General features: G+C 40.6%; 1 protein-coding gene across 2 annotated transcripts; it reads right to left on the reverse strand.

The window, feature by feature from the left end:
• Positions 1-794: 794 nt before the first annotated feature.
• On the reverse strand, positions 795-17,549 carry LOC110471060 (C-C chemokine receptor type 4). 2 transcript variants are annotated; one of them, XM_085573297.1, is made up of 6 exons: positions 17,413-17,549; positions 15,452-15,683; positions 14,542-14,962; positions 13,522-13,659; positions 11,292-11,524; positions 795-10,049 (listed from the first exon to the last, which is right to left on the reverse strand). In XM_085573297.1, the coding sequence occupies exon 6, from the start codon at positions 10,031-10,033 to the stop codon at positions 8,957-8,959; it is 1,077 nt and encodes a 358-aa protein (XP_085429423.1). In that variant the 5' UTR covers positions 10,034-10,049; positions 11,292-11,524; positions 13,522-13,659; positions 14,542-14,962; positions 15,452-15,683; positions 17,413-17,549; the 3' UTR covers positions 795-8,956. The 2 variants fall into 2 exon arrangements, with proteins under 2 accessions (XP_085429423.1, XP_085429422.1); XM_085573296.1 differs by having other exon boundaries at positions 13,522-14,962.
• Positions 17,550-17,795: the final 246 nt, after the last annotated feature.

Here is a 17,795-nt window from a genome sequence, read left to right on the forward strand (position 1 = left end):
TGTCTTCTGTATCCCCATCCCTATGTGTTGCTTTACTGGTCCTTTGATCCAGAGCAGTGTCTACTTCAAAAGCTGAAGTCAAGACAACATGAGGCTTTTGTCTGTGGCCAGAGACACTTTCAGACATGACTTTGTTTAAAACACTGAATCCATCTAGCTTGTTCTTGAAGTAGAGGAAAGTTTAGCAGAAACAGCTAGCAGCAAGCTGCCCATTTTTAACTTTTTCTAGTCTAACCCTTCGGGTCTGTTTACTTTGATTCAAAGGCTTCAGAGGTGCTGGAAAAAATAAAAAGGTAGATCCTCTGTGGATTAGCCAAATTTTGTACTCTTCTTAATGTCTTTTATTGTGATAAAAGGGACCACATACCATTACCACCCCAAAACTAAGTTTTTTCACCAATCCTAGGAAATGAGAACTTGGACAGATGCCAGTAATTATATGCAAGAGCAGATGCTACCTATGCTGAAATGAGCCAGGCGGCTTTTTGTTGTGGTTTTGATTTTATCTTTTAAATTCTGAAAAATTCATTCCATGCAAAGATACTGAAAAGAGCTCACAATAGTAGCATACTTGACTTGCATGAAAGTTGTTTCTTCAGTTACTGTAGGTACAGTACAAAGTGCTGTAACTGGGGTCATTTAAGCACTATGGAGCTGCAAGCAAAAAAGAATATTTAGTGTTACAAAGTATGATCTGGATGTGAAGCCTAGTAAAGGCTGGGGGAAACATACTAATATGTTGGGTAAAGGATGGGTTCTTTTTTAGTTTTGGTTTTGTGTTGGTTTTGCTTTCCTTTTTTTTTTTTTTTTTTTTTTTTGTTTATTGGGGATTTTTTGTTCTTTTTAAACTAAGTAGGTTGGCATTGGAGAGGGGAAGGCAAATAATTTCTTCTTCTTTCAGCTACATGCTATGGCCTTACATCTCACTAAACTGGCAAAGGTAAATGATGCTGAGCTCTGAAGTTTTCAGATTTCTTAGCTACAAGTGGAGAATTTTTACATGAAAGAAGGGAGGTGAACTGTAGTAAAGGTTTGGCTCCCCTGACTGGATGTGCAGTGTGGGGAAAATTCATCCAAATGCTAATAAAAACCTACCTAACTGCAAGAATGGGGAATGCCCATCAGTATCAGCTCTGCTGGTCGTTACTCCCCACCTGCTTGTCACCATCTTGTCTTTCATTTCATCTGAGCAAGATAGAAACCATGCTGGTTCTGTCAGTCATTGATAGGCATCACCTATTTTCATTTCACAAAACAATAGGTTGGATGATCTCTGGTTTACTTTCTTTGTGGTTGCTGGTGAGCAAGCACCTTCTCTGGACACATAACCATGCTGTTGTACTTGACCTGCAAGGTGGGTGAAAGAACCTTCAGAGATTGCTAAGATTTCTCCTCTCTCTGAGTTTGTCAAGGTTTTGGCACAGTTCACAAGAACCCTTTTGTCTCAGAGGCTGAATTTAAAAGTATAAGGTCTATTCAACAGCCTTGGTTGGTGCTCCATAGTGTATTCTGATTTGAGAGCTTGCTCATTTGTTATCAGGCTGTAGACCTTTTGATGCAAAATTGTGATGCTGGTTTGGCTTTGAAATCATGTTCCTATCATTTCTTGTGAAGTTCTGTTTTTTCCTGTTACCTGTTTTAGTACGTTCATGCAAATTGGTGAAACCCCCTGCTGATTACAAATGTCAAAACCTCAGTTAAATTGGGCAAGCAAGTTAAAAAGAGGTAGGGGTTTAGTCTTCAAGCCTTCATGATTCAGGACAATCACCCATTGGCTGAGAAATGTTTGGTAGATATTGCTCAAAACTGAAGACTCGTGTTTAGAATAATGCATTTTGAAGTCTTCTGTGGAAGGAGATTAAACTTTCTGGGCTGTGGGTTAATGAGAGTGCATGGTTCTTGATGTCTTGAGACAAATCTAACAAGTAATACACAGATTTTTGTTTCTGTAATAGTATCTAATTGTAGTACTTTTCATGTCCAAAATTCCTTGTTTTACAAAGGAGGGCAGAGTTTTGATTTCTATTTGGCAAATGCAAGACTCAGATTGACCAACATCCCTTGCAAAATTAAAGGTCAAACCTCAATAGATTTTGTTAGTTTGTTTTCAGGGAGAAGTAAAGGACTAGGCTAGTACAGTCTGGTTTGGGTATATTAACTGAGATTAAGAGGTGCTGATATGGCTGGGTTACTTCTGCTTGGTTGGAAGTCTGCACCACCATGATAAGGAGGCCAGTGCAGACAGTGGAGGGCATTTAGTAAGGCAGTGTTAATAAAACATGGGATTTTTTTCTAAACATGACCATTGTCTGCACAAATACAGCTGGTGCCAATTACATTCTGCCCCTGTGCACCACAGTCTGTCTGTGTGGGAGCCTCTGCATTTGCAGTCATAAAGGAGAAACAGATTTTCATTCAAATCACATCTGGCTGCTGAGTCTGTACGAGGTCTCACCTACCGGGTTCTGCTCTTGTTGGAGTACACTCACACCTCGTGCCATTCCCTGACCAGGCAGCTGTGGCTTTTGTTGTGAAGTTCCCAATGATTTTTTTTTTTGTTTGTTTCTTTTTTTTACTGTGTTTCATTTTGCTTTTGCAAAAGGAGTAACTTTATGAAATCTTGTGGCCTCAGGTCTAGAAAACTTGGCAGACTTTATAGGTGTCCCAAGAATTAACATTGATACTAGCTGCCTATTTGCTCCATTGTTAGGCAGTATCAGCTCTTCCACAGCTATCTCTGTACAATTAGATAACAATTATAGAGCTTTATTTACATTTCTCTAGGAACCTGGAAGCCTCTATATACCCACTGAATTATGCTGGTATGACAATTCAAGAATTTGGCATGTGCCCTCCTAAAATTCAGGTCACATTCTATTGATCATATTACGACTGAGGTCTTCATTGTGAATTACCGTAGAGAAAAGGTGGGCTTTTTTTCTCCCCCTTCATTTTTGACACTATTAGTAGTTGATCTGCCTCTGTGCAAACCCATTCCTGGAATTTAAAAAAAAAACCAACATGCAAATTAAAATTCAGCAGAACCTTGTGTATCTAGTACTAACCTTACTTTCTCAGTCTCTGACGCAAATTGTAAATAGTTATCACTTAAGAATTGACCTTTCATAAATGTTAATATGATGTTTGATTGTTTAAATTCTATTCACAGTGTCATGTTGATAGAGTCTATAAAATGCTGTAGTCTTTTACACTATTGGCAGTAGATTAAAAAAAAAGGCACATTAAAAAATCCTATTTTTTTTCCAGTAGTTTTCAGCACTCATCACTTTACTGAAATTTTGCTTCTAATGCTAGCTTTTTTCCCTATGGTCTGGTATTTTCCTATGGATTTGTGTAATGAGCTACTTATTGGGCAATATGGTGGATTTATTCTATTTAATATGCTTAGGTGTGCTAAATAAGACAAATCCTTTTTTCTACAATTTTTGGTTACATGAGGATTTCTGAAATTATTTCCCCCATCAGAATAAAATTATAGTAAGAATTCAGAGCAGAATTAATGAAATACTCTATTGAAGTAATGTTGACAAATAGGCTTGGTTTACTCAAAAAGAGTTTTAATGTGGAGATGAAATGAAAATGTAGAGGAAATTTTAGGCTAAAATGTGTTTATCATTAGCCAGTGCACCTACCATCAAAAATTCACCCTTTCCATATTTTCTTCGAATCATAGAAGTGTTTGTGTTGGAAAGGACCTTTAAAAGGTCATCCAGTCAAACTCCCCTGCAGTGAGCTGGGACATCTTCATGGAACTGCCTTGTCAAAAAGAAAACACTCTGCAGTGTTGTGACAAGATGGGCATTGCACTGTGTGACCTCTGTGCACAGAGAACGTGAGCTTAAGCCAGTGAGGAAGTGAATGGATTGACTCCGTGTGACTGTGGAGATGAGGTGGTGGTGTGGGAGATTCATGCAAAAAGCCAGAGCAGCAGCAGCAGACAGGCTCCAACCTTCCCGTGGGAGATTTTTGAGGTTCCCTAATATTTCTGAGGAAAGGAAGCAAGTAGTGACCTGCACTGTGCAAGGATGGGCTGGTAAAGCAGAACTGAGGGGAAAACAGCCAAAATCTTTCCTTTAGTAAACCCTTTAGCCCTTTCTCTGTAGGACTGGGGGGTTTTGTGTGACACCTCATGCTATGGGTTTCGCTGTTCTAGAAAGCGTAAACAAGATTCTTCCTAGCAAGGGCAGAGCTGCTCTCTGCAGCTTCTCAGTGCTGTTTGTCTGCAGAGCCTGCAGAACACGTCATTGCTCCCTGCAATCAACCAGACATATTTTCTTTCCATTCCCAAGTGCCTGTAAATGAGCAAAAAGGGTGTAAGCAACAGCAAAATCCATCCTTCTATCCCTTCTATGCACTTTTTGCAGCTTTTCCACATACTTTGGTAGCAGAAAAGGCAAGTCACTCACTCAGCCTGCAGTCATGGTCTTGCTTGGGCTCAAATTTCAGCTTACTAGTTACAAGCAAGTAGAGAGATGTATTGTGGTCTTTCCTCACTTTAATTTAGATGCATTTGTGTTACTATGAGGCAGTCCTGCTCTCTCATTTTATGAGTAGTAGTGACAAGTTAAATGCAAGGGAGGGCCCCTCTCTTCCATTGTCCTGCCCAAACCACAGTACTTCTATGGAGGTTCTTTAAGGAGTGCAAAGTTCCTGTGCAACAGAAACAAATATCCTTTTCATGCAGGGATGTCCACCTGTTGTCCCAGATACAAAAATATCTTCCTGAACTTGGCTGCTTGAATCTTCTTAGAAAATGCTGATTGTATGCCACTAGTCTCCCTTGAGAAGAAGAGTGCATTTAGTCATGTCCATCTTCATTCAGTTTCTGTTGTCTTACATGTCTTACATCACCAAGAGTATTTTTTATAAGTGTTTTGTGTCTGTGGAAAAAGATCTGATTCTTGCAGATCAGATTATTGATTACTTGCTATTGTTAAATGCAAGAAAGCAAAAATCTTGGATTTAAAAAAAAATCTTATGCATTAGCAGTTTTTATTTTGCAACACTTGAATTTACAAAGAGCTTGCATTATGCAGTTACAGAGTTACTTATGCTGGATGTGTTCTGTTACTTGTTTTGAAACAATAAAACCCAGTGAAACTTCAACTCTTCAATCGTGATTTGAAAAATAAAAAATAAATTTAAAAAGTACAAACACTGAAGGAGTGTAATCCATTCATCAGTCATGTATTTGGGCTGCATTAACATGGAGGATTTAGTTTTGTTGACCTGGAACAGATAAAGAGCTTCTTTGTTTTTGAGCTTCATTTCTGTGAGAATTGTCTTTGACTCAATGACTGTCCCATAAGATGGGATTTTGTTCCTTTTTGTGATGGATGTTGCTGCTGGATGACTGTGAGAAAGAAAATCACCCTGGGAGCTTCTAACTTGGTGTCTCCTCAGTGATAGGGCTCACTGCTTTAGGACTGATTTCTCCATGATTGCCATTGGCACTTGCTGTGTCACAGTAAGATGGTTGCAGATACAACCACCACTCCTTCTCCTTTGAATGGTCTCATCAGTTATACAAATGCTACAAATCTCACTACTGTTCCAGTCTTCTCCTTTCATGACTGGAGTAGCAAAGTAGAACTTTCAGTAGGCATTGCCTTAACCACTATTTTACTGATTATTTTGATTGATATTATTAAATGGCCCTTGATTTCTAACTGTAAATCAAGTCAGATGGAGATGTCTCTGGTTGTGTTAGGAGAGAGATGTTGGATAAAACTGCAAAGAATTAAGAGCTCTTGCAGGAAAATGAGTCATGTAGAACCGTGCTGGCAGTTTTGTACTCCCCTTCAGAGCAGGTGTGCAGGGCTGGGACAGTGACAAGCAGTTGCAGTCTAGGAAAGAGAACTGTGATTCCTCACTGCCTCTCAGACTGAGAGGAGCGGATTGACTGGGAGCAGGCTGCAGACCACAATGCTGCTCCTGCACCATTAAAAGGGGTAAAACTGTCCTCCAGAGTAAATGCGTAATTCAGCTTTTTGTTTAGGGAGTGACTGTGGTGGCCTAAGCACCAATAAAAAAACAGTCAAATTGTTATCTTTTCATCATTATTGAGGTAAAAATGTGGCTTTAAGAATGAGTCAGCTTTGCTTCACTCAAATGTCTTTGCCTTCACTCAAATTTCATGGCTCAGTGGGTTGGTACATAGATTCTTCATTGCTGGAAACTCTTGTTCAGCTAAAATAACACCTTTATCAAGTGACATTTTGAAAATCCCTACTTTAGGTTTGTCTGTATTAACGCTATAATCTCATCCTTTCTCATCAGCAGATTTCAAAGCCCTCTCTCAAAAGAGGAGTGGCATTGTCCACTGCAGCTTGGTGCATGTGGGAGGGGGGGGTTTGTTTAGGTGACAGAGGAGGAAGCCACCCATGTTCAATGAGCTCCAGCCTCAGGACCTGACTTCCTGAACCCATCAATTTAACATGAGCACCTCTTTGCACCAATGCAGCAAAGCTGCTAAGAGCTCAACTTTCAGCTCAGCTCAGCTCAGTTGCTCATCCAGCACATGCATTGAGCAGCTGTGAATATTACTGGGACAACTGGAAGAGGCTATATGGCACAGAGGAACAAGACAACATTTACCTGGGAGGGGTTCTGGCTGCACCAGGCACCCTCTGCACCAAGGGAAATGTGCACAGGCCATAGGGTACAAAGCCGAGCTGTGACATGAGACACATTTGGGTTTCATGTGGGAGAAGGGCTCTGCACTGGCTCTGTTTGTGGCATTGCTGCGTGGCTGCTGGATGCACCCACTTAATTCTACAGCATCCTCCCTCACCACAGGGTTTGCCCAGACCTGGAATAGCCCACAAGCCATTCCCTGATACCACTCTTTGCCCTGCATGTCTCTTACATCACAGCTGTCAAGAGCCTACAGCTTGCTTGTTCCTTGTTGACCCTCATTTTTGCCACGCCAGCACAGGCAGCCTTTCCCTTAGTCTGGAAAGCAAGGACCATTCTTGCTGCCTAGAGGGATCACAAAGCAGGACAAAGAAAAAAGAAGCTGCAGTGGAAGCTGTCTGGCTTCCAGGTTAGTCTGTGCACCAGACAAGTGCATATCTCAGCAGTTCACAATGCCTCTGCTATCAGCATCTATCAGCATCACCTGCTGTGAGGATGATGTGCTGTGCCACCCTGGGATGTTATGATGGCTTCAGTGTCATCTGTGAGAATTTGAAGCACCTCACACTTGAATTTGTCTTCCTTTTCCTTTTCAAAAAAGGGGTGGTGTAACCCACTCTTTCAATCCGTTTTTCCTAAGTGATTACACAGTGGATTCTAAGGTTTTGAGTAGTAACAATTTATAGTCTTTTTCTTGAAAATAAGGGTTCTTTCTTACTGCAAGTAATGTCTTCCACAGCTATTATTATTATCTGCATTAATGCAGATCCTTGCTTGTCATCCTCAGCAAACTGCAAATGGTAATGTATTCCTAAAATTATGATGGATACATGTGTGTGAGAGATTTAAGTGTACTGCATTTTATTTTCCGTCTTATGTCATGAGAGACGTCACATGGAGATGAGCTTCCACTTACATCTCATTTACAGTGATGAGTACAGTGGCACTACAATATTTTTCCATTTCTTCTTCAGCCCTTTCCTGATGCATTTTAATGCCTTGTTTGCTGTCTGCAGCTTTGGCTGAATGCTGAGCAGGCACTTCATTATTAACAGTGTAAGAAAATAATTCATCTGGTTTATAGTAAATGATCTGAATTGTTGTTGGCTAGCAAAAAGACACACCAGAAATGTCTTCTAATCCATATTTTTCAACTCTTATTTTGTCTGTCACCACAGTACGGATTTTTTTTTGCCTCTTAAAGTAATTTTTGTGCCAAAATCTAAACACTGATGTGTAAGTTTCCTTCCTGTTACAGATTTCTGATGATATATAATATCCTGTGAGTAGCTACTGGGAAATCACACAGTTTGCATTTGGCTGTTATCAAATGCACGGATTCTATGTGTGGTTTCTAAGTTATGACAGACCCTTTTTACACAATCTCTGTTTTTACTTTCTTTTGTTTTGCCAGATGCATCTCAATGAATGAAAATTGAGTTTTGGGGTTAAGTACTTTTGGAAGAAAGGACATTAATTTTAAAATATATACTTTTAACCAAGATGCTTCAAATTTATTCATGCATGCTGGAAATAAGTTTTTTTAAACACTTTTATTCAAAAATATTCAAAACATTTTCTATGTTAGTTAAAATACAGAATTGCTATCCCAAATTACAGTGATAAAGTAATTCAAAATGCCTATATATACACGTACATATAGGCATATCTGTCAACCTGAGAGAAAACACAGTGAACACAGCTACAATGAAAAGTAATGGTTTTGCTTTGTGTCTTTGTGCACTTAGAGAATACATTTTGTGCTGTTTCTTAATGATAGGGGATATATCATACCCCCCCGAGACAAAACATTTAAATGTAGCAGGTACTGCTAATATCTGCCTAAGACTCATGGGTGAACATGTCCTACACAGATCAACTGCAGAATAAAGAAGTATGATTAAAATCATCCTTCTTAAATACATGAATATATTTTCCAAGTGCATGTGCTGATGACAAGGTGCTGTCTCACCTCTGCCCCTCCATGCAGGCCAATGCCTTGATGGTGGTGAAAAAGAAGCCACGCAGTGCAGTGCTTTGCACAGAGCTGAGCAGTGATTTGTAATCACAGCAGAGAAACCTTGCATGTCCATCCTCCATGTTCCACATTTGGGACACCTTCTGTCATAATACTCAGAAAATCTAGAGGCACAAATAAAGCTGAAGTAAGTAATCATCTGGCACTAGCTTATTGTTAAATGTGTCTGCATTTGCTTAGCTTTTCAAAGTTCCTGCTTTTCAAAGTTCCTGCTGTTGTCAGTTTGCTTGCTGCTGAGTCCAGTGGCTGGTCTGAAATGTGTTACAATGCGTCTTGGTCCCCTGTAGACTGTGTGTGGAATGAACTGGTAGATTCAGCGTGGTAAGTGGTGTGAACTCCACACCACTTGCAGAAATACCCTGGTAACTGCCAGTTCTTAAAGAGCATCTTCAAGTACTTCTTAAATTTCTCCCCCATGAAGAAGTAGATGACTGGGTTGAGGCAACAGTGAAAAAGGCCGAGGATTTCCGTTACCTGGAAAGCATAGTCCAGACTCCTGCTCACTTGACAGTCTTTAATGACTCCCATAAATTCCAGCAGTTGTAAGAAAATAACAATATTGTAGGGGGTCCAAAAAAAGAAAAATACAATCATGACAACAAAAATCATCTTCACAGCCTTATTCTTTTTGTCATTTCTACAGTGAACTAATGTTTTAATGATCATGGAGTAGCAAAATGTCATGATTATAAAAGGGATTAGGAGCCCTAAAATGTTGACTTCCAAAGTGGAAAAAAGCTTCCATGTTGTGAAATTTCCTGGAAATCTCGGCTTGCAGGTAGTAAAATTATGTTCGTTAAAAGACTCTCTGAATACAAGCTCAGGGACTGAGGCTGAAAGAGCTACTAGCCACACAACAAGGCTAGTAATCAAGCCATGGAAGGTGGTCCTTGCTTTCAAGGAAAGCACTGCACGAACAATTGCCAGGTATCTGTCTATGCTCATAAGCATAATAAAAAATATCCCACTGTAAAACCCAACCAGGTAGATCCATGAAATGATTTTACACCAGGGAGTTCCGAAAACCCATTGGTCTACTGTGAAATAAGACCAGAATGGCAAGGATAAAACAAAGAGCAAATCTGAGATGGCGAGGTTTAGCAGGTACACATCAGTCATGCTCTTCAGCCTCTTGTATTTGAAGAGGACCACGATGACCAGAATGTTTCCAGCGAGCCCGACCAGGAATACCAGGGAATACAGAACAGGTAGGAAGGAGGCTGCAAACCTCCTGACGCCTTCTTTACTGCACAGTTTTGGAGCATCGTAATAACTATCATAATAGTCATAAAAGGTTGAGAGTTCGACTTCAAGGGACTCTGTACTTGAAGAACTCATGTTTTTTCCCCCAGTTCTGAGAAGGGAAGAATATAAAAATATCAGTGACTTTCAGTGCACCAAGACCACATGGTTACTCCACAAACCTAAATCACTAGTGACAGCTCGGGACCCGACTCACTGCAGGTTCTCAGACATTATGTAAGCATTATGGGATGGATGCTTGAAAAAGGTACTGTCCTTAGCATGCATGTGCTTAGCCCTTGCAGCACTGTGCAACTGGCACTTCAAGCACAAAGGGATGTTCAAATGGATGACAGGAAAGCAAATGGGAGTGAAAGATGTGGGGCACAGGTGGCAAATCAGAGAGGGTTAAGTTCCATGTAGAGCAAAGTAAAAAGCAAACTCATTGTTCACAGCAGTTCAGAATGTCACTCACTCACCTTTCCCATAAGGCATATGTCACCCACCATAGGAAGACAGTGATAAACATGCATCAGACTTTTCTTATGAAATTACATTTACTGAAAGCTGTAATGAGCTTTCAATAAGGGCTTATTTTCAGTAGCTGAATGAATAACAGGAATTTGTCATCATCATATGTATGTTCTTTTCTAATAACTTAAGTGATGTAAGTTGGACACGTTGGACACAGGGAAATTATCTTGCTGACTTGTGACTCTGTGTGTTACTCACATCACAGCATAATTCTTTTAGCCTAACATACCAGGAATTTAATTTGAGTTCTGTTCTTACTTGTGTGTGTTATTCACATCACAAGTGGCATTTTTTTAGCCTAATATATCAGAACTCTAAGCCTGAGCTACCTTCTTCCCCTTTGTCTTCATTTTATGAATGGAAAGCAGAAGAGAAGTAAGTTTCTTAACTTTACTTATCTTAACCCTGTATGTTGCTGCTACATACCAGCAAATGTTGATTATCATTAATCTGAGATATATTGTGTGTAGTCTCAAGCATGACACCTTTCCAGCCTACAGTTCTGTTTCATTCTACACAGAGAGGAATTTAATCTGATTTACAAGTCACAAGGACAGAACCATTTGACACCAGGGGTGTAGAAATGACAGCTGCACCCAACTGCAAGTACACCCAGACATACCTGAATTTAATCTGGGTTCAGCATAATATCTTTGAATACTTAAAAACATGCGCTCACAGAATACACCCACTTCTGATGATGCAATAATTCTTAAAACTGCTTAGAAAAATTACCTGAGCAACTCTAAAAGCTAAATGAAAAAGCATTACATTCACACATATCATGTGTAACATATCATTAGATTTTTATGAATTTTACCTTTTCTCCTCCCTTCTTCTCAGATGATGTGAAGAATCTTCTTTGCTCTAAGGGTGCAGAATCTCTTGCTTTTCTTCAGGTTGCTCTGCCAGGGAGGTGCTGCCCACACAGCAATATTCGCCAGATGTAAAAAAGCAGATACCACTAGGTATCTGTGTCTCTTAGCGGAAGTTTGACTTCCTTAGACTTGTATCACAAGTAGTTCTCTCCTCACTGCTCATCAGAGATAGTCCCTGTAAGTCAGAAATAGAATTAAACACATCTTATAATGTTTAAAAAAACCCCCAATTTCCACTGGGAGACTGGTTACCGAGTTAATGCATTTTCATCTCATCCAACAATCATTAAAACTGATATCACTAGGCATAGATGTCACTCAGCTCTCATTCAACTGAAACCTTGTTCTTTTCTTAATCTCAGAAAAAAAAAATCAAAGAATCGTCTGTAGAGAGCAGAGAGAGGGCAGGCACTTGGTCTGTGTGTGGGAAGTGTGTTTCTAGTCCTCGTCTGACAGATAACTGATTTTGCAAGTTGCATTATATAATTGCAGAAGAGAAAAGCTGTATAGATAGTGTAGGGAAGGCTCCTTTTAATCACTGTTGCTCAATCTTCCTAAATCTTACTTATCTTACTAAAAATAGAAATGAAGGCATGTTAATTCACACTACCTTTTTGCTTAATGTTTTCTGTTTGCAGGTTTTATATACAGCAAATCTACCTCCTACCACTGGCCAGGATAAAATGTAACAGTGGTCAGAATACTGAATAAGAAGTGGAATGTGCACACGTGTGTGGTCTAAGGGCAGAGCGTGCCAAGTGCTGAGGTTTACTGAGACTCTCTGTCACACCAGGAAACTCAGCAGCTTTTATGAATTTCTCTTGAGAGTGAGATGGGCCTTATTTGTCTTTTGGGGGATCCTGAGAAGGGAGAAGAGAGCACAGGGGATATATGGTAGTCAAGCAGGATGGTTGTGAGTCCTGCCAGCAGAACAGCTGTGCTGGCAGCTGGCAGGTGCTGGTCTCTTCTGGTTCCCAGAAAAGACCAGCGAAGCAAAAGTACGAGCCATTTCTCAATGGGTAGACTGCTTTCTTGTGATCAGCAGAAACTGAAAATACACAATGAGAAGCAGAAACAAGAAATCTACAGAAGTGAGAGTAGGAAGAATTAGACATCTCTGTCCACAAGAGATTATATGTTTTCTTGTTTGCTCTCTGGTGTTATTCCAGACACAGGTATAGCTTTTGTTCAATTATGCCATTTGCTGCTATCTTGTATGCCTCTGACCACTGTTACACTGCCCAATAACTTCTGTTTGGCTGAAAAGTTTGATGTGAATGTGATGTGAAAATCCTGAAGCACGAGATGCAGGATCTACTGGTTTCAGGTTTTGCCAGAATAAAGCAATTGTATGGGAAGGACCTTTCACAAGCTGAGTCTGTAGATTTTTCAGTTGGTCTCTGGGAGGTGTTCCTCCTGTGCAGGTTATTGCTCTGCAGATCACTTACATTTTCTCTTCAGTTTACTAGCAGTCCTTAAAGTCTGATGTGCATATCAGATAAGCAGACAACACTGTTGTACTCATTTCATCCGCTCTGCTCACAGAAACCAAATGTTCCTCTTGCTGTTCTTTTGCCTCTGTTAGGATGTCCTTAATCTTGTCTTTGACATATTGTTGCACTAGAGCCACAAGTTCAGCTCTTCAGCCACAATAACTGTGACAGAAAATCTTTGAGTACATGCTTTTCAGGAAAAAAAACCCTCTTGCTCTTTACAATGCTCCCTTAGGCATTGATGTTTCTTATTTTGGGATGTTTCTTATTTTGGGATGTACATTTTTTCTCTTCAATAAACCACCATGCATCTGCATGCTTATCTTGCCCCACTCATTATGTTCAGCTCTATCAAACTAGATATCTTCTTTGAATTTAATCAGTGATAAATTTTCTTGATTTCCAGATGGAGAGGTGAATAGAACTGAATCAAGATTTAAATCTCTTTGACCCTGTAAGAACTCTGTTTGGTGAGGAATGATTTCCCATCAGCAGCAACATTTTGTAAGAGGTGTTGACCGTCATCAGCAGTCTTTTGAGATCTGTCCTTAGCGCACAGGCTGCACTTCGGATATGCTTCTGATCTTTCAGGCATACTGTCATCAGGGAATAGGTCTGTAGCCGTGTGAATTCCAGTTTAGAATGATCCATATGGCACTAGTTTGAAGAAAGCACCTACCTGGCACAGTGCCTTTTGCCCAGTCCTTCTTTGGAAGGCTTTGAGTAGCAAATGCACCTGCTGTAATACCAACTCGGTTCATGCCAAATTCCCTGATGGGAAGGGCTGTCTTTGTAAGGAAACTGAGCAAGAATGTTTCTGTAGAAAGAGGAATGTTCAGTCACAAAAAAGAGAAAAATAGTTGCAGTTACTTATGCTGAAAACTTATGATGTGTGAACTCCGGAAAATGAAGATTAAAAAATTTATCTACCAGTTTGTGGAAATCAGGAGGATGTGAATGAATCCTGAAATACATTCTAATGGCTTACCAATGAACAGAGTCGCTGGGAGAGCCTTCAAGGAAAACTGGAGAGAAAACAGAAAAAAAAAAAAAAAAAAAAGAAAGTTCAGAGCAAATGAGACCATGCAGAAAATACAGGAAATATGTTATGAGTGCAGGTCCTGCAATTGCTTGGAGAGAAAAAAGAGTGGAAGGGACTGAGTCTCCAGCAGGGGAGCTCTGAAGTCCCTTGTAACACATGGCAGCTGGTCTTTTTCAGATGCTTTTTGGAAAACCTGGCAGAGACTAAGAAAAGGAGAATGGCAGGAGATGGCAAGATTGTGAGGAAAAGGGAAAGCATTCTCAGTGTTGTTTCTGTAAAATTAAATGTTTTGCAGGGGAAGAGAAGAAGAGGTCATTTAACCTCTACTAAGTGGTATCAGGATAAGTAACACTGACCAAATAAATCACAGGGTGGATCAAACCTGATTGGCTTGACTGGAAGGAGATTAACCTTTTATAAGGGATGGTGTGTGTAGGGGGAGCACATTAAGTGCAACAGGAAGGAACTTAATAAAAACAAAATGTGGAACAACCCATACCATAAAAACTTTGCTTTTCACCAGAAGATAATTTCAGCCCCTCCCATCTTTTATGGGAAGTCTAATCATTAATTTGCCATTTAACAGGAGGCATAAGAGTTTTGCCCAAGGAAGAACTGGAGACAGAGATTAACCTAACCCACTAACTAGATACTTACCACTGATATGCCAGTGCACCATCCATTCTGTCTGATCTCAGCGCTGGCCAGATCTGGGACAGATTATTCAGACAAGTGCTCGTTTGGAAGAGGCTGGCCCACAAGAGAAGCAGATGACAATAAAAAAAAAAAAGGGACAACTAATGCAAGAATTAGTATTATGATTGATTGTGTGGATCCAGGCTGCCAAAGTCACAGATGGACAAACATTTACCTTTCTCATCAAACCATTCTCTCCATCAGGTAGCCAGCTCCTTTGTGTGTTGTTTGGCTTTGTGGGGTTCTTCTTTTGCTGTTCAGGTGAATTTGGATCATAGTGTGCACATCTGTGCTCCCATTCTTCCTTGGTAGTAAAGTGTTTGGGCTACCAGTTCATTGTACAGTTCCTTTCTTTGTGACTTCTTAATGTATTCCAAATTTCCTACACCAAAACAGAGCAATCTGAGAGAGAACTTAAAAAAGGAAGTGAATAATTTCCTAGTTTTAGAGACCACCACTGTTGTTGTTTCTCAGGTGATTCACTCACAGTTTATTTCAATCTTTTCAATTCCATGAATTCCCTTTGGCTAAGATAGCTGTTTGTGCTGACAAGGAAATTATTTAAGCCAAAAACATATTTTCCTTGTTCAATGCTAAGCTGCAATTCCCCTCATTTTTTTCTTTCAGTGGACCAGTTCCGTGCATTCTACTGTTTCTATCCACTGGTGATTCTGTAAATTATGTCAGTCATCCTTTTCCTCAGCCTAATTTGCTTTCTACATGCTGTGCTTGCAAAGCTGCTATAGAGAGAACTCCTCATTTAAAAAAAAGAACTGAAACTTCTTACCTCAAACATGACAGAAATAGTCATTTTGTATGCTGAATTTTACTTAAAATAAAAATCATTGATGCAAAAAAAATCAGGGGGTACCTTTAGGGGTGACGAGTTTATTCTTCTTAAATGTGAAATAGCACAGCAGGGAGCTTTCTTTGTCACATTCAGTGATCTGTTAAATGTCACCAAGCAGTTTCTACAGATAGTTAAGAAGTCTGCGCTGTTTCCACTCTGAAGAGCAGTTGATACCTGAGATTGATTTTTTTTTCCTAAGTGTCTCAGCCATCACCTATGCATCACTATGAAGTCCTCTTAAAGGCTGGTCTTTCTGGGGAAAAAAAAAAAAAAAAAAAGCTCAAGGCAGTGGTGAGTGGTGAAAGCAGAAGTGTTCTCAGGCCACTTTTATGTTTATTGTGATGAGTTTAGATACAGAGGAAGGATGACAGTGTGGTGTAAAGGCTTTGTGTTTTGTGTGCTTTCTGTTGGTGCCCCCAAGTCTCAAACAATTCAGTTGCTGGTAGCTTCTAAAAATTTATTAAATGACTGGCCTTATCCTAAGCATCTACATCTTCAAAGTCTCTCCTGACATATTCCTTCCCTGGCAGATGTAATATAAAGGAGGCTAATTAAAAAACTGAAGTATTTGCAGAGGATCAAGAGTGAGAAAGAACTAACACTTGATCTTGCTGGTTACTAATCTTTCCATGTTTGCTAAGGCCCAGGCACTCCGTTATCCCATGGAAAAGCTCTTTCACTGCAAGGCCTGTTCAAGACAATCTGTACAGCCAGCTTTTACAGTGTTCAGTTCACTTTTAATAGCAAGGGAAACCACTCAGGACACCAAAATAACACTGTGACAGGCACAACAAAAGGTTTCCATTGGAGCATCTCTGTCATCTTTGTGATTCACAGGAATCCATCACAGGATGTGCTTTGTGAATTGTTGGTGAAACTTCCTATAGTTAATTTACATCCACAGACTTTCATTTGCTCACAAGCAGATAACTAAAACCTCAGAGAAACTGATGTTTCTTCCATCAGCACAATGTAGTGACTAATTTTTTCTTACTTTTCATAAACATATTTTCTACACTCTGTACTTGCTGTGACTCCACTTGCTTGGCTGGGGTGCCCTGCTTTAACCATGGATGACTTTCAGGTCCAATGGAGTTTAATAATGCCACCTTCTGGTGGAAATGCGAAGAAAGCACTGACTAAAGATGTGGCAGTAGGAATGATGGAGCAAGCTTAGGACAGAGGGTCCTGTGTGAGCAAGGGATTACAGGGATAGTGAGAGGGTGTGGTGACTCTGGAAATATTTGGCTCCAGGTGTTGTTAGCCTTGTGCAAAAAGATACATGCCACTGTCTACAGTTGCACCTTCTGAATCTGACTTGAGCTGTAAATCCTGGCCTGGGCATTCTGCATTGCTTTTGTTGTAACTTGAATTTTGTCCATCCCTTCATTATAGCCTCCTGAAACCTGAACTACCAGGAGGAACTGGAGAGCAAGGGTAAGCAATGGGACCAAGAAAAAGGAACTGATCAAGATACCAAGTGAGGGCAAGCCTTAATGATTCAAATGAGGCCCTCCTTGGGAAAAAAAAATCAAAACCAAACCAAAACAAACCACAAAAAAAAACCAAAACCAAAAACAAAACAACAAACCAAAACACAAAGCAAAACAAAAAATACAAGCAAGAAACCAAACAACCAAAAAAGAAAAATGAAAAAGCTGATCACAGTATGAGGATGCCTATTTTCTAAGCTGGGAATTCAAGGGGGAGGGGGACTATAATAAAGCAGAGACTCAGTGCAGAGGGGCTCTGAAGCCATTTAGGGGTTATGACCTGGTAAATCTTAGTCAGCTCTAATACTGCCATTCCCAAAACAGGCAAACCCAGCTTTGACCCTCCTCAGACACAATCCTTCCAGGGCAAAGAAGATGTGAGGGGAAGGTCCTTCATCTGTACCAGAAGACCTAGCATGACATCCCGAGGAAGCGCTGAAGAAGCAAATCCCGGGCACGCTCACCCAGCTCCCCACCCTGGCTGCTTACAGGCCATCAGCACTACCGGGTCCCGTTTTCCTGTGGGGAATGCTGCCGCTGCCTTGTGCTCCAGCCGCGCCCAGACTGGGATCTGTGGACTTGATCTGCGTTGCTCAGCAATTGCCTGGGGAGAAGCGGGCGGCAAAGGGCTGCGGACAAAGCAGGTTCAACAACCTGCTCCAGGAGCGTTTCAGATTTACCATTTCCTTCTGGTTCGCTCCTACCTGGTCGGAGACTGGGAAAAGTAACTGGAGCGGCAGCTCGGGGGTTCAAGCAGCCCTTATCTGCAAGGAGCCGCGCAGCTCCGGGGCACAGGGATTCCCCATGGGCACAGCCGCTCGCGTCCGGCACCAGGGGGAACTCTCTTGTCACAGGAGCATCGCCGCCCGGCT

The sequence above is a fragment of the Lonchura striata genome, chromosome 2, assembly GCF_050655825.1.
Source record: "Lonchura striata isolate lonStrDom1 chromosome 2, ASM5065582v1, whole genome shotgun sequence".
Taxonomy (NCBI): Eukaryota; Metazoa; Chordata; class Aves; order Passeriformes; family Estrildidae; genus Lonchura; species Lonchura striata.

What these genes read in the sequence shown, in the direction of transcription:
- LOC110471060 (XM_085573297.1), bottom strand. Translation starts at nt 10,033, where the DNA reads ATGAGTTCTTCAAGTACAGAGTCCCTTGAAGTCGAACTCTCAACCTTT.